At 38.4% G+C, this 22,750-nt stretch overlaps 2 protein-coding genes across 2 annotated transcripts; both read right to left on the bottom strand.

Moving 5' to 3' along the window:
• Nucleotides 1-65: 65 nt before the first annotated feature.
• On the bottom strand, nucleotides 66-7,012 carry LOC113065848 (protein-L-isoaspartate O-methyltransferase domain-containing protein 2-like). The gene is made up of 6 exons (XM_026237397.1): nucleotides 6,747-7,012; nucleotides 5,694-6,007; nucleotides 3,982-4,084; nucleotides 3,713-3,884; nucleotides 3,481-3,604; nucleotides 66-1,342 (listed from the first exon to the last, which is right to left on the bottom strand). Exons 2-6 carry the CDS (start codon nucleotides 5,998-6,000, stop codon nucleotides 915-917), a joined length of 1,134 nt encoding a protein of 377 aa, XP_026093182.1. The 5' UTR covers nucleotides 6,001-6,007; nucleotides 6,747-7,012; the 3' UTR covers nucleotides 66-914.
• Nucleotides 7,013-7,823: 811 nt separating this feature from the next.
• LOC113065846 (myelin transcription factor 1-like) lies at nucleotides 7,824-21,611 on the bottom strand. Its single transcript, XM_026237394.1, is given in 24 exon segments — nucleotides 7,824-9,163; nucleotides 9,279-9,422; nucleotides 10,038-10,141; nucleotides 10,910-11,001; nucleotides 11,218-11,439; nucleotides 11,571-11,654; nucleotides 11,801-11,863; nucleotides 12,229-12,297; nucleotides 12,483-12,545; nucleotides 12,695-12,852; nucleotides 12,972-13,199; nucleotides 13,292-13,500; nucleotides 13,651-13,865; nucleotides 13,942-14,064; nucleotides 14,158-14,248; nucleotides 14,654-14,788; nucleotides 14,887-15,161; nucleotides 15,163-15,841; nucleotides 16,062-16,297; nucleotides 16,393-16,455; nucleotides 16,557-16,587; nucleotides 16,679-16,733; nucleotides 17,171-17,262; nucleotides 21,491-21,611. Coding segments are annotated over 24 exon segments (3,600 nt in total). The 5' UTR covers nucleotides 21,516-21,611; the 3' UTR covers nucleotides 7,824-9,019.
• Between the last annotated feature and the right edge of the window lie 1,139 nt (nucleotides 21,612-22,750).

Raw genomic sequence — 22,750 nt, 5'->3', positions numbered from 1 at the left:
TTATCAGTGTTTAGACTTAAATTTTACAGTAAATGGTTGCAGAGACTAAGGTCTGAGTTTCTATATCAGAAAACATACATCATACTTTGGTTTATGTTCTTCAAAAACTCCTAATTCATTTACACATAAAGTCAACCCTCTACTCATTGATACATTTGGCACCTCATTATCTGATGCACACTTTTGTCAATTAGACAAAATGAATGTATAATTCAAAACAGGTTTTTCAGTTAGTGCATTCTACATCACTGGACAAAGTGCACAACAGATCATGACCACATTTCAGAGCACAATTTTATAACTTGTTACACAACTGTAGACTCACCTTTTATAATTCTATATAGCATAAAGCAAATGCAAAGGCCCTGAAAACGGTACAATCCCAAGACCATTTCAAATTGGTAAAACACCTCAGATAATCAGTCTTTCATCTTGAAATCCCTGAAACTGTACAACACCGATGTTTGAAGGTCACATTTTGAAATGTGCCATTGTATTTTCACACAATATAAGTGGAATTCCGCAAACATTTACGCATTTTTTACAAATCCATAGTGAATAGTGAATTTACTAATCCAGAAGAATAGTTAGATTTTCACTTACTAAATCTATGAGCTGAAACTAGATGGTATGTAACACACAAAACAAGTTTGAAAACGTCACTACACAAATAACATGAAACTTAATAAATCAGTTTTCACTGTCTTTTGATTCCATGATTAATGATTTGCATTCTAGACCTTGAATCCAGATTAATCATGAAACCCAACGAGACTTGGCAGAATAAAGTGTGGTGCAATTATATGAGAGAGGTTAACAGGATAATGCAAAGTGGTTCACTAAACAGCCATGGATTATTGATGTGACAGTGTTAGGTAGATGTACAGTAAGTAGTTTAGAGTAGAAGCAGAAGCCTACTTCTCTCTGTAGTAAAGAAGATACATCTTGAGAGGCTCTGGCAAAGGCAGGCCAAGGATCCTCTCCCTAAAGAGGTTTACTGGAGTCTCTATCACCAAAACACTGCCCTCATTCCTCCTCTCATTCTCTTCTTTCTCCTCTAGTTGTTCACAAACCCTTCTGCAATCTTCATCTTCATCCTCATTGTCTGTTGATGACTGGTTGTTGTTGTTGTCCATGGGTCCGGGAATCAAGCGACTCATGAACAAATAACTATTGGTCAAAAGAGGGGTGTCACGGTGCTCTCTTTTCTGTTTAAGGTAATTTCTTCGCTTCAGTCCAGTTCTCTGGGGTAGCGGCAAGAATCCAGACCCTGATTTCTTTAGAATGTGACGGATGCTGATGCGGGCCAAATCCTGAAGACTCCGCACCTCGAACATGGCAGCTGGACAACATGAAACAACAGTGTTTTTGACTGCATTTAATTATCAATATACTTAATATACACTTAAAGTTTTTATATTTATTTTTTATTGTTATTATTTATTTATATATAAAATTTCAATAATTTATGTATTTTTTTGTTTAGTTTTTTTTTCCCTTTTTCGTTTATTTTATTGTTATTATATAACAAGAGCTCTAACTATTTTATTGTATAATATTGTTGTAATATATTGCCATAATTTGTTACATTTCAATAAACAAATTGTTCAACAAAAAATAAAATTATATATTATACAGTATTGTTCAAAATAATAGCAGTACAATGTGACTAACCAGAATAATCAAGGTTTTTAGTATATTTTTTATTGCTACGTGGCAAACAAGTTACCAGTAGGTTCAGTAGATTGTCAGAAAACAAACAAGACCCAGCATTCATGATATGCACGCTCTTAAGGCTGTGCAATTGGGCAATTAGTTAAAAGGGGTGTGTTCCAAAAAATAGCAGTGTCTACCTTTGACTGTACAAACTCAAAACTATTTTGTACAAACATTTTTTTTTCTGGGATTTAGCAATCCTGTGAATCACTAAACTAATATTTAGTTGTATGACCACAGTTTTTTAAAACTGCTTGACATCTGTGTGGCATGGAGTCAACCAACTTGTGGCACCTCTCAGCTGTTATTCCACTCCATGATTCTTTAACAACATTCCACAATTCATTCACATTTCTTGGTTTTGCTTCAGAAACAGCATTTTTGATATCACCCCACAAGTTCTCAATTGGATTAAGGTCTGGAGATTGGGCTGGCCACTCCATAACATTAATTTTGTTGGTTTGGAACCAAGACTTTGCCCGTTTACTAGTGTGTTTTGGGTCATTGTCTTGTTGAAACAACCATTTCAAGGGCATGACCTCTTCAAGTATTTTAACATATGCAAACTGATCCATGATCCCTGGTATGCGATAAATAGGCCCAACACCATAGTAGGAGAAACATGCCCATATCATGATGCTTGCACCTCCATGCTTCACTGTCTTCACTGTGTACTGTGGCTTGAATTCAGAGTTTGGGGGTCGTCTCACAAACTGCCTGTGGCCCTTGGACCCAAAAAGAACAATTTTACTCTCATCAGTCCACAAAATGTTCCTCCATTTCTCTTTAGGCCAGTTGATGTGTTCTTTGGCAAATTGTAACCTCTTCTGCACATGCCTTTTTTTTAACAGAGGGACTTTGCGGGGGATTCTTGAAAATAGATTAGCTTCACACAACTTCACAGTCTTCTAACTGTCACAGTACTTACAGGTAACTCCAGACTGTCTTTGATCATCCTGGAGGTGATCATTGGCTGAGCCTTTGCCATTCTGGTTATTCTTCTATCCATTTTGATGGTTGTCTTCCGTTTTCTTCCACGTCTCTCTGGTTTTGCTCTCCATTTTAAGGCATTGGAGATCATTTTAGCTGAACAGCCTATCATTTTTTGCACCTCTTTATAGGTTTTCCCCTCTCTAATCAACTTTTTAATCAAAGTACGCTGTTCTTCTGAACAATGTCTTGAACGACCCATTTTCCTCAGCTTTCAAATGCATGTTCAACAAGTGTTGGCTTCATCCTTAAATAGGGGCCACCTGATTCACACCTGTTTCTTCACAAATTGATGACCTCAGTGATTGAATGCCACACTGCTATTTTTTTGAACACACCCCTTTCAACTAATTCAACTAATTGCCCAATTGCACAGCCTTAAGAGCGTGCATATCATGAATGCTGGGTCTCATTTGTTTTCTGAGAATCTACTGAACCTACTGGTAACTTGTTTGCCACGTAGCAATAAAAAAATATACGAAAAACCTTGATTATTCTGGTTAGTCACATTGTACTGCTATTATTTTGAACAATACTGTATATATATTGAAAACAGTTGAAACCAAATTAATTTTTGAAATATAACAATGCAATTTTTTTTTGTAAAATGAAACATTTTACTGAGACTTTTTGTGAATTTAATGCATTCTTGCTCAATAAAATATGTAATACTTGTAATTCTTTTGAACAGTAGTGTACAGTGCTGTAAAAGACCAAAATAATCAAATGCAATATCATACAACTTTTATGCAGAAAATACAGCAGGTGACTTACGCAGGGACACTGCTCTCGGTTTGCCATTTTCCCTGTGCTTAGGGAGCACAAGTGGTGCAAAGGACACAGCAATTATCTTTCTTGTCTCCCATGTGTTATATCCTGTCCGGATTATTTTAGTGAGCTAGAACAAATGAGAAATGCAGAGATGTATATAAATTTTAAAAATACTGTATATCTTCTGGATTACCTGACACTAGATACCCTGCAAAAACAAAAACAAAAAAAATACCTTTTCTTCCAGTGGCAGTACTAAGACACCCCCGACCTTCAACAGCTTCTTCATGTATTCTTCATGTTCCCTCTGGACCCCTGCACCACAGTAAACCCTGTCATACTGCCTGGTTTCTGGCGCAATCTCCAAACAGTTGCCCACCACAAAGGAAGGCTCACAGAACTCAAACCTAGACCAAAAATATTAACAATGTCAGTCACTTCATTTTCACACTACAAGGGAATGGGTTTATTTTAATACAAAATTAAAAAGCCAAGTTACTACACCTGTCAAAACTATCATTTGTCTTGATGAAGAAGTCCAGCTTCTGATAAGCATATTCTATAACATCTTCATGCAACTCCACACCATGATTCACACCAAATGGCCCTGGAAATATGAGGTCACTGATCACATATACATATATAATATATACACTTACCAAAAGGATTATTAGGAACACCATACTAATACTGTGTTTGACCCCCTTTCGCCTTCAGAACTGCCTTCATTCTACGTGGCATTGATTCAACAAGGTGCTGAAAGCATTCTTTACAAATATCGGCCCATATTGATAGGATAGCATCTTGCAGTTGATGGAGATTTGTGGGATGCACATCCAGGGCACGAAGCTCCTGTTCCACCACATCCCACAGATGCACTATTGGGTTGAGATCTGGTGAACTCATTGTCATGTTCAAGAAACCAATTTGAAATGATTCGAGCTTTGTGACATGGTGCATTATCCTGCTGGACGTAGCCATCAGAGGATGGGTACATGGTGATCATAATCAATGCTCAGGTAGGCCGTGGCATTTCAACGATGCCCAATTGGCACTAAGGGGCCTAAAGTGTATTAAGAAAACATCCCCCACACCATTACACCACCACCAGCAGCCTGCACAGTGGTAACAAGGCATGATGGATCCATGTTCTCATTCTGTTTATGCAAATTCTGACTCTACCTTCTGAATGTCTCAACAGAAATCGAGACTCATCAGACCAGGCAACCTTTTTCCAGTCTTCAACGGTCCAATTTTGGAGAGCTCGTGCAAATTGTAGCCTCTTTTTCCTATTTGTAGTGGAGATGAGTGGTACCCGGTGGGGTCTTCTGCTGTTGTAGCCCATCCCCCTCAAGGTTGTGCGTGTTGTGGCTTCACAAATGCTTTGCTGCATACCTCGGTTGTAATGAGTGGTTATTTCAGTCAAAGTTGCTCTTCTATCAGCTTGAATCAGTCGGCCCATTCTCCTCTGACCTCTACCATCAACAAGGCATTTTCGGCCACAGGACTACTGCATACTGGATGTTTTTCCCTTTTCACAACATTCTTTGTAAACCCTAGAAATGGTTGCGCGTGAAAATCCCAGTAACTGAGCAGATTGTGAAATACTCAGACCGGCCTGACTGGCACCAACAACCATGCCATGCTCAAAATTGCTTAAATCACCTTTCTTTTCCATTCTGACATTCAGTTTGGAGTTCAGGTGATTGTCTTGACCAGGACCACACACCTAAATGCATTGAAGCAACTGTCATGTGATTGGTTGATTAGATAACTGCATTAATGAGAAATTGAACAGATGTTCCTAATAATCCTTTAGGTGAGTGTATTATAGCATATGCAGAAAATTTATGGAAAAAATGGTTCAAACACGATGAAAATTCTGTCATCATTTACTCCGACTTATGTTGTTCCAAACCTGCAAGACTTTTTTTTTTCCGGAACATCAAAAGAAGGTATTTATATTTTGAAGAATGTTGGTTCCATTCTCATTGACTTCCATTGATGAAAAAAGAACATGATGTTAGACAATGGGAAAAGAAACAGTTCAGTTACCAACCCTCTTCAAAATAACTTCTTTTTTTTAGTTCAGGTTTGGAATGACATGGGGGTGGGTAAATGCGAACAGAATTGTCATGTTTGGGTGGGCGATTTGTTTAAAGTGGTCTAAAATAAGAAAAACAAAATCAAAGCCCTTATATTCTCTATAAACTCACCCAGTATAAGTCCCACCATGGTGCTGAGGTAGCCTGTGCCACTGCCCAGATTAAGAAAGGACAAGCCAGGCTGCAGGTCTAGAGCCTCCATCACCTCAGAGTAAATGCAGGGTGCAGAGAGGTGGATGTTGCCATGTCTCCAGGCCAGATCCTTGTAGGCACTGTCACGGAATTCTTCCAGATAGTAGTCAGCGCGGTCAATGGCCCTAAAGGCATGTTCAACCAGATCAGAGCGAATGTACTGAGCCTCCTTCAGGTTGTCAATCAACTCGTCATTGTCCTCCCCGGCACTGACCGCACCTCCCATGTTAGCTCTTTGTTACGGGGAAAACAGAAGAGAAGCAAATTAAAGACATGTAAGTGTGCATGTGGCCAAAGACAAAAAACTGGAAACATACTTCCTGTTGATATGGGCCTTTAAAAAAGTTGAACTGATCAACAACCAGTTTCCTTTTCTTTGTTTTTTGCTGTAACAATGGTTCTTAATTGGTTTTGCTTCCAGAAAGTAATTACTTTAAGTTTATTTCATTATCCTTACTATGCAATCATATTTGTTGAATTGTATTAGTTAACTGTATAAAATGCATATAATCCATTATGCATTGCTGTATTGTTTTATCTATTTATGGTTATTTATGGGGCTACTCTATATGTTTTGTGACTAACAAAACAGCTTTTTGTCCAGTTAACGGATGGTGGCGCTGGGCTGCGCTGCTGGAAAGTTAAAGTTTCCCTAGAGACGCTGTGTAGAAACTGCAGATGTAAAAAATGCTCCCACCAATCGCCGCGCGCTCAAATGCAGCTGCGCCATTCGCTAACAAACGCATACTGTCAAGTGTTTTGTTGAACATCCGGGTAGTTTCTCAAATACAGTTAAATATGAAATAACACACATAAACCCATTATTTGTACTCCTCACGACCTCTCGTTCATTCAGCACGCTAAATTACAGATTAGGCTATGTGAAAATGCACTAACTAAGAGTTTATCATTCTATATTCACTCAGGAATTACACAATGTAACAGCGAGCACGACTCATATTATGCGCTTACCTGCTAAAAGTAGACTCAAATGTAGACAAAGACGGGGAAAATCGGGATGGTGGTGTTTCGGGGAGAAACTCGTCACGGGAAACACCCCGACGGCTTCACGGTCGACCGAGCTGAATCGTCTGACACCCTGAAACACGCTGATTATGGTCTGTTGATGCTGGCCATTGGGTTAATTGTCTCCTGTTGTTTCAATCTCTCGGTTTCTTCCCATAAACGTTCGCGGTGAGCGGTGCTGGATGTAAACATTGGCCAGCTGACGCCGTGACGTCACGCACATAAACAGAAATATGGGCCATGAAGCACATGGGTCCTACAATACATTATTTTATGATATGTTCATAAACACAGTGGTCAGCGCTGTTGACAAGGATAGAAAAAAAAATGTAAATAGTGACTTTTGTTTTTTACTCCGGTGAGTAATTCTCAAAGCATTCATTTCTGCTTAATTATTGTATGGGCACACATATATTTTATATATAGGGCCTATATAGAACATTTCCATCGTTATTCCACAGAAGAAAAGATATTGGATCAGTAACAGGTCATAATGTCACACCTTAAGGGGTAAGTTGTTATAAAGGAACCTGCTATTAAACAGCTTATGGTTTTTCAACGACGTGTAGACAGTAAAATAAATCTATAAAATTTAAAAGATGTGACAGCTAGCACTGGTCTCCTTTAAAGTTTAACCATTTCAAATTTAGAGAAAATCAGCTCTGTGCACAATTTCAAAATGTTGTTGTTTTAAATTTATTTATTTTAACAATATTGGGGTTTTATTATCAATCATTTTATCAATATTGGGTTTAATATATCTTTTTACGTAGACTTAATCAGCTGAATAGAAATTTTGACTGAATAGTTTTGCATCCAACAGAGGTCATCCAAGTATCTTACTTAGAGGAGTGTTTAATTTATATTTTATCTTTGGTCTAATAAATGCCAGAGAATCCAAAATTATTGGGACTGGCCAATGTCTCACAAAATATCACTGTTGGATCAAGGCAATTACAAGCTTGTAAATATGCAGTAATAATAATTTAATAGGAGACAACAGTATTAAATATAACACTCTCTGTTGTAGGTGATAGAATTCCCATTTATTTTATCAACAACATGGGCAAAGACTATCCATATGCAGCAACCACTAACACAGAGACATTTACAAAATAAATATGCAACAAGATCTCCATTCAATTTGTTCTTAAATACTAAATAAATAACAATAGATACATCATATCTGTTCAACCCACTTCCCTCTCGAGGGTGTCAAAATACTTTTATGGAAAACAGAACTCATTAAATAAAGAAGAATATATTAAAAAAAACAATATAAAAATTGTTAGGTAGAAAATATTTGCACTTAAAAAAGAGATTATAAATCTCTGTCTTTAAAATAAATATGAAGGTTTATAAAACAATTTGCTGTCGATATTCTTAAAATATTGCCTCTTTCACAACGCAGAGGGCAATGTCTCTCCTCTTAATAACTTTAAAAGCTGTGTATATAATTTTGCTTTCTTAAATAAATTAAGTCCATAAATAGACACTGATTAATAAATAAACAAAATAACCCTTAACATGAATAAATAATAAATTAAGCATACAGTTCAAGGACCCAATTTAAATAGCCATAATAATAATAATAAATACAATAATAACATGACGATGGAACTACAAACTATTCATGGAAGTGCAATATCTATGTTCTCAAATACGATAAATATTACTGAATGGAACGGGAGTGCATTTACACCAAATATGAGACAACATTATCATACAGGGATCAAATGTAGCAGTGCTGCATACTAATCATATTTTGTAGAGGGAGGTCATTAATTGTGAATTCATCTTCGGACATACACATAAAACACTCTGTTTTGTAAACACACATAGACTCTCCTCCACAGACACACGACAATCTTACGACTTATTGTTCAAGGCAACCTCCATGCACTGAGGGAAGTAAGAAAGGCAGATCAGTGTCGGTGAGAGTTGCTCTAGAAAACAGTAACAAATGGTTTGCTCCAAAAAATACCCCCGAAACAAGAAGAGCCAGCTTGGTTTAAGAGGATCTTGTATCTCATCAAAATTGCTACGCAGCAGAGTTTTGAATCGGAATTTGGTCCCTTTCTCTGACTTCCACGGGTCTTGTGACGTTCCTCGTTTACAGAGGGTGCCACATGCAAAAACCTGAATGTCCTTAAACAGCATTTTTATGTTGTAGGTCTGGTTATTTAACCCACAGTGTCTTGCAGCTGCCGCTCCTCTACTCACACCTCAATGCCTTTGACGGCCTGGTTGATCGACTCGAGTAGGGTTCGGTTCTCTGGGTTCTGATAGCACTCCTTATCGGTGAACATGTGGGTCAGCGTGTCCACATAGGCGTCAAAATTCTGCTCAGTGATGGGCTCTTGCTGTGTAAACAACAGATAATGGTTTGTTAAAAGCAAGCTACATAAAAGTATAATGTACAATATTTGTGCTTGTTGGGTGTAGTCATAAAAGGTAATCAATAGCAAGCGGACTGACCATCTGTGGTAGACGAATGTTGGCAAGGCTACGGATAAGAGCCTGGCTCAGGCCTGACAGTTCCGTGAACAGAGCCTCATTCTTCTCCTCTATGAGCTTATTCTCCTCCTCCATGCTCTTGAGGTTCTTCTCCATGGATGAGATCTATTGAGGGATAGAAAAGCATGAACAAACATATGGAAAGAAGTCACCAATAATCCTATTTTCAATTGGTTAGAGCCTAAAAAAACTTGTTAAAAGAAGTTACCAGTAAAGGGCTTTAGGCTCTATGCTCAGATCACATTTCAACATTATGGAAACTTTTACAAATCTGTCTTCATTACAGTTTCTGATGCATGTACTGTTACAAAAGTTTGGGGTCAGTGAGATTTTTAATTCTGAAGGAAATTAATCATTTTATTCAGCAAGGATGCAGTGAAGCATAAGTGAAGACTTTTACTTTTTTTCTATTGTAGAGCTGTCTATTCATCAAAGAATCCTGAAAAAAAATATTGTGTAACACTGAAGACTGGAGTAATGGTTGCTTAAAATTCAGCTTTACAATCACAAGAATCAATTTTGTTTTAAATATATTTTCTAATAAATATTGTTGTAGTATTTCAAATTTTAGATTGTAACAATATTTCACAATATCACTGTTTTTACTGTATTTTTGACCAAATAAATTCAGCTTTGGTAACCATAAAATACTTTTTTACAAATATTATCAACCCCATAGTTTTGAATAGTAGTGTGTGTATGTATTTGATAAAAGCAGACCTGTGTATGGAGGTTGGCCATGTCTGCTTCCATCTCGATGTTCGACTCATTCAGTTCATTGATTTCTTTGTTCAGCTGTTTTATGTCTTCATCATTGTCAAGAACTGAGGGGATAGAAAAACAATGCAAATGTTAAAGGGGGGGTGAAATGCTCGTTTTCACTCAATATCCTGTTAATCTTGAGTACCTATAGAGTAGTACTGCATCCTTCATAACTCCAAAAAGTGTTTAGTTTTATTATATTCATAAGAGAAAGATAGTCTGTACCGATTTTTCCCGGAAAAACACGAGCGGCTGGAGGCGTGACGTGTGGGCGGAGCTAAAGAATCACGAGCGCCAGTAGGCTTTTATGTTGAGAGCATGTGGAAACTGTGACATTACCGTGAGGGAAAAACCATCATCCAAAACAAACCATGGCTTACAGTCAGATTCAGCCGTTTATTTATGATCCAGAATCAGATCCCGAGGCTGAAATTGAACGAGAGCAGCAGCAGCAACGACTCGCTCTGATCAGTGAAATGTCTGTGCTGCTCAGCCTCGCTATACGGGAGCGCGCGCTCTTCCGGCAGAAGTGCCCTCAGGACCCATATAATGAATTTCCGCTCCATCTAACGTCACACAGAGCCATACTTGAAAAAAACTTTCCGAAACTTGTGACAAACCGGAAGTAGTATTTTGGGAACAAAAATACTCCTTCAAACGTACAACTTAATTTTTGAAACTTTGTCCATGTTTAGCATGGGAATCCAACTCTTTAACAGTGTAAAAAACTCAGTATGCATGAAATAGCATTTCACCCCCCCCTTTAATGAAGAGCACAAAATGAACATAATGGCGGTGAAAGAAGTGAAACTAATTATAGTTGATCTTACCATCACTTGCCCTGAATTTCTTGCTGATGTAATCATCTCCTGGGAACCTGGCTCTCTTCTTGTTAGCTGAAGCTCTAGGGCAACCAGATAGACTGTAGAAACACATTAAAATCGTAAGATATGAAAAAAAAAATTGCCTTTGGATTATTGTTTTTATTACATCATCACTCAATAACCACAGAAAGCTAAAAATAGGCATTTCTAATACTTCAAATCATATTAATATGGCATTTCCAGGACAATTAGTTTTTGTTATATTTCTAGCAAAAAATGTATTATCTGTAAATTTCACTAGGTCCCGTCTGTACCTGCGATGAGTGAGAAAACTGCCATTGGCATGTCCTGATCCATCACATCCTGGCGTAGGGCAGGTCGGGCCCTCAGTCTTGAAGGCTTTCCAGGAGAATGGTGTGCCATTTAGCATGCCCTCCTTCTGCCGGCGTGCTGCCAGCGGGCACCCATAGGCACTGCGGTGGGTGGCATATTTCCCACTGATATGACCCAGACTGTCACAACCTGGCACCGGGCACCTATAGAGAGGTAAGTGATGAACTGGCAGTCAGTTTTGGCATTCTCTAAAGATGCAGGCTGTGCTCAGTAAATACACTGTTTTCATACAGCAAAAGTTGAGATTGTTTTGTAAAAAAAAAACAACACATACTTTAGGAGCTCAGAATCTTCTTTGTCATCCTTAGTTGGGGTGATTTTTATTCCTCCCTTCTTGGCACGAGGACATCCAGACAGACTACAAAAGAGATAATGCAAACGTTATTTTTCTGCATGAGGAGTTTGATGTTTTTTATCCAAGAATAGTTGCAAAGCTTGACACTGAATCCTAAAGTGCATTCTGAATGTTGATACATTAAATATAATATCTATTAATTAACATACCTTCTATGGGAAGCATAGTTTCCAGTGATGTGTCCTGATCCATCACAACCTGGGGTAGGGCATCTGGAGGCCACAAAGAGAAAGACATGCTGTTAGCATAAACTTAGCATTGCTTTAGAAAGATACAATATCAATATATATATCACACATACAATCATACTGGAAGTTTAAATAAACTTTTGGGCTTCAGTCTGCATGCTTAATGTGTCTCAGCTGGTTTGATGCATCTCTAGGACACAGTCCAAGAGAATTATATTTTTGTCCACTAAAACTGTAAAGTGTTTACTGGTTCAAATAGTGCAAGAATAGCCAAAGGGACAGTAAATAGTGCTTTGTGTGACAGCAATATTCAGTAAAGTCAAATAAAAGCCATAATCTGTGAGGTTTTGTGAGGAATCATTAGAGGAAAAGTTAGAGCACAAACATACTTGAGTTCAGCAGTGTGGGCAGCCATGAGGGTCCGAAGACTTTTATCAGCAAGGGGACAACCAGAGAGACTGAAGAACAGTAGAAAAACACCAGGAATAAAGAATAGAGGGAAGGAGATTTAATTGAAGAAAAAGGTTTATGCTATAGGCAGCTGAAGCTATAAGGGTTCAGCAGAGAGGAAAACAGATAAAGAAAAAAGAAAACACAAGCAGGGCTGGTCAGACTAGAAATACTGTGTCAGCTTCTGGCATACCTGCGGTGTGATGCATAGTTCCCAGTTATATGTCCACTGCCATCACAACCTGGTGTGGGACATCTGGATGGAGATGGAGAGAGTATTAAATCCCTGTGGAATCATTCTTGAAATGTATTAACCTTAGCAAGACACTCAATTTACAGACTTCTTTTAGTGGGTTAGCAGATGCTTTATGTTTAAATGAGGCAGTTGCTGCAGCAGTCACTTACAGCAAAATCTCTTTCTTGCTGTCCTTGGGCTGGAATTTGACCTTGAAACTGGAGGTTGTGACCTCACCGGGGTACTTCCTGTCCTCCTCCATGCTCTCCTGAGTGGCATCATCATCATCTCCATCAGAGGAGGGGTATGAGTGTGTGGTGTACTCAACCTGAGGACATGGCACATCATCAACAGAAAATTGTAAAACAGGTGCAAAACTGTGACAGTAAGGCTTTTATTCCAAAATGCTGTCAAGATTTAACCATGAAGTGAATATGTGAAATTTACCTCCTCTGGCTCCTCCTCCTCTTTCTGTCGGTTTGACTTGGTGTAGTCCAGAGGCCCCTCCCACTCCTCTTGTTTGTAGGTGTGGCTGGAGTGGGGTGAGGTGACGCCATGGTGTTGGGAAGATGATGACGAGGATGAAGATGGGTCTGGTGACCTGACTCCTTCCCTCTTGGGTTTCTTCATGCTGAGGTCCAGTGTGCCATTCTCATCCACCTCAATGTCCATGTCCTAGATTGTAGAAGAAATTCATAAGAATATATTGTATATAATGTGGATGTTATGGAACCTAACTTTCCAGAATCAGACAGAGAGAAACTCACTTTGCTGGCCTGATCCGGCTGTTTGGCGCTGAGGTTTTCAGGCCTCTCCCAGCAGCGGGTAGACAGGTTGAGAATGGCAGTGGCAGCCATGTGTGCGGCTTCGGCATCATGGGTATAATCGTACCCACTTGAGGTGGAAGAGGAGCTGCTTTTGGTATAGCCTCCTGACAGGCTGTGGCTGGGGGATGAGGCTTTAGGAAACGGTTTGGCTGTTCATTATAATAATAATAATAATAATAATAATAATAATAATAATAATAATATACGTTTTAGTATGCTATCAATAATTAATAATCTATTAATATCTGTTGTATTTGTTTCTTATTCATTATTTTAAATGGAATGAGTGGGATGCTTACATTTGAAGGCTTTAGGTGAGGTTTCGCTGGTGGGCATCTTGGGTGCAAGCAGGCGCTTGCCGAACACCTGTACATCGAAGCTTGCATAGTCAAAGGACACCTTAGAATACTTCTCCAGCTCCTTGGCCAGGTTGGCACGAGGAGTGGCTGGCATGGCATTGGGCCTGTAGCTACCATACTGAGGGATGTCCAGCTGTTTCACAAAACACATCGGCCTGTAGATAAAAGAGTGTTTAGTTACAATTATTACCCATCAAGCTCTTTTGTTGAAAAGTGGAGGAAAACACTCACCTGAGAACTCTGTCAGAGTTTGAGCCTCCACTCCCAGGATCACTGACAGAGGTCTGCGGCTGTGGCTGCTTTTCATGGCTTTTGTGTTTCCCTGCAGCAGCAGCAATTGGGCAGCCAGAGAGACTGAAAGTGTAAAATGTAAGAGCATTACATGGTTATAGGGAAACTTGATACAAACAGAAACTGACACCTCAAAAAATAGTTAAGGAGCAGTACCTGCGATGTGTGTTGCGGTTGCTGTTCACATGTCCCTGTCCAGTGCATCCAGGTGTTGGACACTTTAGTACGTTCTCGTGCATTGCCAAGACTAGTGCCAAAAACACACATTATTATATTGAATATTTAATACTACCTTAAAAATGTTTTTTTATTTTATTTAATATTTGTATTCAGCAAGGATGCATTTAAATTTACATTTATAATGTTATTAAAAATATTTTAAAATGTAAATGTTAATTATTTAATTTAAATAAATTGTTTAAACTTTCTATTAATCAAACAATCCTGAATTTTTTTTTAATTGTACCACGGTTAATTCAAAAATTAAGCACCACAACTATTTTCAGCATTGAATTGACAATGACAAGAAATGTTTCTTGACATTAAAGAAATTCTTACTGGTCCCAAACATGTAAACCAATATACACACACATATATATTTGTGTTTGTCTGTGTGCCACATACTATAGTAACGGTGCAACACAATGCTTACTCTCTGGAGGGATTCTGTCCTTGTGTGGGCACCCAGAAAGGCTGCGGTGGTGTGGGTATAATCCAGTCACATGACCTGTCCCATCACATCCTGGAGTAGGGCACTTTACTTCCTTCTTCTCTGATCTAGAACCTTCTATGTGAGAAGACAAAAACAAATTAATCTCCACACCCCCACACACTGTACCTGCATGATAATGTTATCTAAATTAAATTGGTAAATGTTTCTGTCACCTTTGCCATAGTATGCTCTGCGTGCTGTGATGTCCATGCTCTTATCCATCCTCTCCTCTGAGCTGTGGTAGTGCTGCTGCTCAGGAGAGCAGCTCTCTTCAGAACTGCTGCCGGTTTGTTTGGCTTTCAGAGCAATGGCCTGTTCGAGAAGTCCCAGGTTCCCTCGTGTCATGTCGTACGTCTCTGAATCATCTGTGACCTCTGACCTCTGTGACATGCTGTCCAACTCGTCATCGTCTGCCTCATCGGCCTCCTCTTCTTCTCCGTCATCTTCCGTCATCTTCCTCCTCTCCATCTGAACCCAACTCGATGACTACAGTGGGCGAGTCTTTATCCGAAGCATCGTCTCTTTCTTCTTCATCCTCCTCATCTTCACCAAGAGGATGGTCAAGGTTTATGTTGCTGTGTGTCATCACGTCTAATTCCTGAGCTGATGCAGCGGGGACAGGGGCAGTTAGGGAGGAAGGCTCTACCTGGGATTGGATCTCCTCCTCATCTTCTTCCTCATCATCATCATCTTCACTGTCTTTCTCAGTCTCCACAGTCTCTTTGGTCAGGATTTTGCCAAATTCTCCGCTGTAGTACTGGTGATCCGAGTTGTTCTTCTGACTCAAACATTGTGTTTCCTCTTCCACCTCTTCCTCCTCCTCCTCCTCCTCCTCCTCCTCTTCTTCTTCCTCAAGTGTTGTCACAGGCTCGTCGGTCTCTTTTAGCTGCTGGGTAACTCGCTCCTCCTCTGTAATCTCTTCTGCTTCCTCCTCTACCTCTTCCTCTCGAGCCTGAATCTCTTCTGCGACCTGTAGCCCTTCCTCTGCCTCGGTATCCATGGTGATTTGTTGGATGGATGTAGCCTCGATACTGGCTTCTTCGTTCTCAATTTGATTCTCTGGAATTGGACTTGATGTTTCTCTGACAGGTGTCTTTTTCTCTTCTGAATCCGCTTGTGAAATTTCTTCTGAAGGAAAGACAAAAAGGGTAATTTATAAACGAAAACTTTTTTTGCTTAAATTACACACACACAAAAAAAAACATTAAAAAAATGTTTCTTGACAAATTTGGGTGACAATTGTTGATATAATAAAGCTTAAATAAATTAAGACTATAGTAAATGCACTGCATGCACATAACTTCAAAAATAATAAATAATTTCTGTAGTTAATAGGTTTTTAACCCACCCGTCATTGCTTCCGATGCAGGTGTTTTTTCTTTTGCTTCCATCTTTTTATCAGCAGTGTCCTCTTCAGACTCCACACCCTCATCTTTTGTTTCTGTTTCACTGTTTGTGTCACTGTCTGCATTGAATCCATCATCCATGGCCAGCTTTAGAGGGTTTGGCTTCTTTTTGGGGGCTGGCTGATTCTCCTCGGCCTCCTGGAGTTTTCTTTTCTTAGCCAATGGGCAGCCCAATGCACTGAAACAGATGAAAAGTTTCAATAAAAACTTAGTTGCTTAATTTCTGAAGTCTTTTTATTGGCAGCTATTAGAGAAAGAATTCTTACTACTTACCTTCTGTGTCGTGCATACTTTCCACTGACATGGCCTAAGCCATCGCATCCTGGCGTAGGGCAGCTGCAAAACAGGGGTTTTGATTAGCTATATTCATTAACCTTCTTAACTCTGATCGTTATAAACATGATGAGTAACATTTAAAAAAACATAAAAGCTCTAACCTGTATTCTTGTCCGACAAGCTCAAGAGGAACTGATTTAAGGAGATAGATAAAAGTTCTGTAAGTCATCAAATTCACTAAAATGGACAAAAAATATTTTTCTAGTTTTTAAGAGGCTCTCACCTCTAATTCCTTTTGAGCGTGTCCTCGTCCGCTTCTCATCTGCGTCTTGGTTCATCTGGAACACAAACACATGAGGGATTTTTTTTTTTATATTTAGATTCACCATTTCTCTAATGTGTCTCCAAAAAACATATTTAAAAAAGTACATTGATAGTGTTCTCTAGCTCTTATACCTTCAGATTGTGATTTTTAGCCTCAGATCTGAGCAGGTCTGATTTCTCAGCCCCAAATCCTCTTAAATGCTTGTAAAGAGCTCAATCAATAATACACATCCAATAAGTACTTTCAAATGCACATCCCTCCCAATCCTTAGAGGAATCGAAGTAAAATATAAAAAAGAAATAAGGCCCTCCCAGAATGAGAAAGAAGTCAGAGCTTTGGAAAGGGAAAAGTACTTTTAGCTTCTATGGTTTTGTGGTAGAGGATAAGACAAGAGATATTTAATGAAATTGAAGCTACTCTGACTCACACAAAACACACATAATGTCTCACTTTTAGTCTCCTACTCCTCTTGTTCTCACAGCTGCTGACTCTGTCCCCTCGTGTCCACCTCTGGCTCAGCAGCTGGCCTCTGAACTCATTCTCTGTCGGACAGAAAGTATAAGACAACAGTTTCAGTCTGACATGGCCAAAATATTTAAACGTGCATACTTAATATTGCACACTGAAATGAGAAAAAAAAAATTGAAACTCAATGAAAGTGGCATTTTGTACAAAGTATTAAATGTTTGTTCAAAGTATTCAAATTAAAAATGTAAAATATTTACTATGTATTATATATAAATTATATTTTTATGAGTAATATTAGTGTGAAATATGCAATGAAACTTAAATACCAAGAAAACACACAGTCTTTGTGAGCAATTGAGCCTCTCATAACAAAAAGTAAGCAAAGCAAATCTAGGACAGTAATGCTGATTCATACGCAGCTATTGTAATGTCATTTTCCACAAGATGACTATTGAATATGAACACCCCTAATCCAGAAACAAATAGCCCCCAGAAGACCCAAGCACTTTGGAAACTGAATGGGCTTTCAACAGTCCATCATGGTCTAACATGGCTCTGGTGTTGATTATTCTTCCTGGGCGACGAGAGATCCGGCCATGACCCAGCTGTTTTTTATCAGAGCATCATTACATGTGGTCTGATTACATTTTAAGCACCACCTGGTGCTCAGTCACGTCACACACGTAACAGGGGAGGGAATTCCCTTGAGAAACACAACAATTGCAGTACATGCCACATAAGACGCAATACACAATGCAAGCCTTTCTTAGAACTCAATATCCCGTGTCTGTTCGCGTGGAAACCAGTTAAACTGACTTTACTGCATTTGCTGAAACCTTTTATAAAAGTAAGATGAATACAAAAGAGAAGAACATAAAATACCTCAAAATTAATGTATTAATATTTTCCAGCACATTAGGAGTCAAGTAATTTGATAATGTTCTTCAAAATAGCGCTTTCAAAGGCACTTCTAAAGACAACATGTAATAAAGAACATTCACATGCTGAAATGTTATTTCTAGATTTAAAAAAAAGGAGTTGGTGTGAGTTGATCAAGTGTCTTTACTCCAAATCACTTGGACCTGAATGATTTCAGCAATCAGGAATTAAATATAAGAAATTAGGCCAACTCTCTTAAATAGCTGTATGTCCCAGCATTCAAAAACAGTTTGACTGCCATAAAGTAGGCCCAAGCATGAAATGGACCAAAGGGAGTGCATGTTAGCCACAAATTGATATTAGTATTTCTTTTGTCGCATCAGGCCCTTAAATTCGAAAAAGCATCATGATGCTGCTGCGCATAACCTCTTCTAGCACACCACGCCTTTCAATTACTATCAGCCAAACCCTCCGCCTTTAAAAGCTGTCACTTTCCTCGAAGAGAAACAATGATCCAGCAGAACATGTTTACAAGACCCGTGACTGTATTATTAAAGCAATAACGTTATACAGAGCTCCTAAAACAAGCATAAGCTATGAATAAAGACCTATTTAAATGTAAAACCGAAAGAAAGACGTTAATCTAATAAATGAACAGTGCATTATGTAGGCCTAGCCTGAAGTAAACATATGGTTCGTGCGCATTGTTTTGGCTTCTCGTAAATAACGCACGCAGACAAGAAGAAACATATGCTGCTTTTGCTTTGCTTAAGGGTTTCTAATAACTATTTGTCCACTCCCATAAAATACATTGTAGCTTATTTGCAAATGTATCTCTGACTTATTGTGAATAAACAAACTTCGATTAATATTCCGCTTGGCTTTAAACTTCCACGTTTCGGATTCGACTATAAATAGCTATAGTTTTAAAACAAGGACAACACTGAAAATGTAATATGAGAAGAGAGCCTGGATATTGTGTTATAGATGCGAGAGAGGCCCTTCAGTTCTTGGGTTTCTTGAAAATAGACCCGCGATGTAACACAAAAACAGATATTTAAAACACATTGTAGAATTGTTTTTAGTACGCAAGCAAAAATAAGGCAAAATGTGCAGGAAATGTAACTTAAACACGATGAAATGGCACTTCTTTTTTAAGAGATTACAAGTCCGGCGTCCACTTGGCTTCAATAGTAACTGAAATCCAAACCAGCAAACCTTTCCAAACACTGAATTTCTCATCCACATCACCATCCGAATTAGTAAACAAAAAATACCATAAGCAAACGACGTTTTTTCAAGGAGATGCAAGCGGCCTCTTGCTCTTTGTAGGCTGTGTGTGTTAACTTCAGTGTTGTACACCTCCCCTTCAGAAGGAGTCTCGTGCCGCTACCGTTAAAAACCTCTTAATAATTCGCTCGGGACCGGTTCGAAACCTATTCATGTCGTAAGCAAGACGCATATATCCATTCATCGACAGATAATGTGAGCACAAATGCTGCCAAAATCATTTCTCCACACGCTTTGTCGAAGATACCGACTTACCTTTCGCTCACAGGCCCATTGTCCACCCCTCCTCTACCCTGCGCGTGACATCATCATCATAGTAAATCATGTACAACACAAGATGGAGAGTGGGCCGCTATTGACCCCCACCCTCCCGATATAAAACACTCACACGCAAGAAGAAAGTCCTTTGACATGTTACTTACAATCTAATATAAATTATTCGGTTATTTTGGAATACAAACATAAAATCTCTACGTTTAGATGCAAGAGCTCGCCTGAAAGTTCAGCACCCAGAACAGCGCTGTTTCAGTACCATGGACAAGAGCGCTATCCGTGGCAGGTGTTTAGCAAAAATAAATATATATATATTTGAATGACTATACCGCAGTTTATTGATGAATACACTAAATTAAAAAAGAAAACTAATAAATAAACAAATTACGAAAAATGCATCAAGTAATCTGAACATCAAATACATGCATTTGTTTTATGTTTAAAAGTACTGTTGTATCAACAAGAAATGTATTAATTTCTATCACTGAAAAAACACAATTCTTTAATATGGAACTATTTTTTTTCTGCGCAATGACACATTTGCTTTGCTTCAAAAGCGTTGAAAGCGTTTTTCTTCTAGAAGCCTAACAACGTGACCTAGTTTTGTGAAAAAATGATTGAATTAACATGATAGTGAATTAGACATGATGAAGTAAACGGTTAAATTATTATTATTTATTCCGAGTTTTCCAGACTGTTTAATGTCGAATAAAAGTGAAGTTTTAAGTTTAACTGCTGGCTTAATTGTTTTATGATGTTAAATAGATTTTAATTGTGAATAAATCACTTTTCTACCTGAGTAATGAACATCAATTTCACTTTTGGGGAATTTCTTAATTCTCTTAAAAATTAAATGAATATATAAATATATATTGTTAACATTACTACTGAAATCATTTTACAGTGCTGTAAACCAACCAAGCACAGTGCAGCTGCAAAGTTTGACTAATGGTAAAAATGTTAAATCAACCTATAAATACTAACTTATTATAATAGGTTTTTATAAGGTTACATGCAGTATAAAGAGAGGTAACGGAAAATGCATTTGCTTAATAATGAAGGGGGAGGGGAACTCTTTACTAAACTTCAAAAAAAGTTTATTTTCATGTATGAAGCAATCAAAAGCCTTTGAGAGTTTTGCATATTTAATGACACCCAGGTTCTTCGGTTACCAGCTGGAACTTTGCTCACCCCTGATCCTAAAGTTTCGTATACAGATGGATATCCCAGCATACGATTAAAGCCAGTCTGTTCCCACTGGCCAGACACAGTGTATAAATATTACATGGGAGGCAAGCTGAGCGAATGAGAAGCACAACACCCGGAATCCCCCCATAGCCAGATGGACTGATCGCTCCCAAATACAAAAGTTTTAATACGTCAGAAGTCCAACAGTCTCTGAGTTTAAAGCACAGCTCTCTCTGGCAGACAAAAGTGGCCTTTGTTTAAAAACTGTCTGCACAGGGATTTCGTTTGGCAATTAAAAATAAATAAATACATTTAAATACATAAAAAACAGTGATATAAGTCAATACGTTCGTTGATAGTTTGAAAGAGTTTAAACGTAATCCAAGTCTATTTATTCAACGTTTTATATTAATACTCAAAATGAAAGTAAACAAAGAAGGAAACAACAACAGTTGTCCCAATCGGTATAAATACAGTCAGTCTTCAGTATAATCAGTCGGTATAATTATATCAATCGTGTTTTAATTACAATAATAAAAAAGTAGTGAGACAGTTAAAGTGAAAGTTACAGTTAAATTGAATCAAATCCAATTAATTGCAAAACCACGGCGAACCAGACCTAAGTTTGACGAGAGCAAAATGCTTTATAAAAATAAGGAACCCAGCACTCACCCAGAAAAGTTTTACACAGCTTCATCCTTGCGGTGATTTCCTCGCCTTTGACGCCGCAAAACTACTTAACTTCATTACAGAGAAAGTTTCTTTAAAGAAAACTTCCAGACAGGGGTGGGCGGACTTATTTCGTAGAAGTTTGCTTCCACCAATCAGCGGCGGCGGGTAGTTTTCGTTCATCTCGACAAGCCAATGATGGCGCGCCTCACTGCCTGTATGCCTCACATTCTCACAATGACCTCTGAAAATGAAAACAAAAGCTTGTCTTGTACGCCTCGAGTGTCAGGCGCTTTACAACTTTTTACTGAATATTTTTTTTGTACTTCTTCAAAAAATAAATATTTTAAACACATTTAAACAAGGCAAGTGAGTGCAACCTGAAATTAGAGACAACTTTTTTAAAGAGACAAAGAATTAAAACTCATTGTTTGCCACTACTTTTCTACAGTGTCTCAGACTGCTCAGTCATGATATTTATAGTATTTTAAACATGTAGATACAAAGTTTATTTTTATATTCATACAATATTTATTTATTTAGTGCAGGGCCTTTGAGGACTTCAAGGTTACTTTACAAAGGAAACAAATAAAAAAAAAATGTTTTGTGAATGTATTCTTTAAAAACACTTTTAGTGTCTATGAACTCGATAAATCAGATAATTAATCAATCAATCCATCAATCAGTGAAACCTCATGCTCTCAGATCAGGCCTTCTCATTCTTTCTCAAACTCAATCTGTGCACTCTGGCGTGCCTCTATTCTCCCCCACTCTTAACTCTGTCAGGCCAGTGAGAAGGCATATGTGCTGGGTTGCTGCTGGAGCCCACGTATCCCTATTTACGTGATACCCCCATGACAGATGGGCCTACTGATAATGATGCTGAGAACCCCCCACACACCCCCCCCCCAACTACCAACTTGATGTTGCCATGGTGAGTAAGGAGAGGGGACCATGGGATGTATGGAGGGGGCCATGGGGTGCTTATTAAGGCATTTACACTTATTGTACACCAGGCCTGTAGAAAGTGTGAAAAGCTTTTAGAGGTTTATTTGAAAGGTCTCCTATGAACATATGAGCATGTGGAGCCAGTGTTGTCGCAGTGGCAATTATGTGTTCAACTGTAGATTGTTTGATATTAGTGAATATTGATGATGAAGGATTTTATGGTGTCTCTTTTTTCTTTTGCTTTGAGAGAGTATTGATTATTTACACTGTTCCTTCTCATACATAATGGTCGATGATGACTGTTTATTAGTATAG

The sequence above is a fragment of the Carassius auratus genome, chromosome 48 (assembly GCF_003368295.1).
Source record: "Carassius auratus strain Wakin chromosome 48, ASM336829v1, whole genome shotgun sequence".
Taxonomy (NCBI): Eukaryota; Metazoa; Chordata; class Actinopteri; order Cypriniformes; family Cyprinidae; genus Carassius; species Carassius auratus.
Note: the sequence above shows the minus strand (reverse complement) of the source record. Positions and strands in the feature narration are given on the sequence as shown.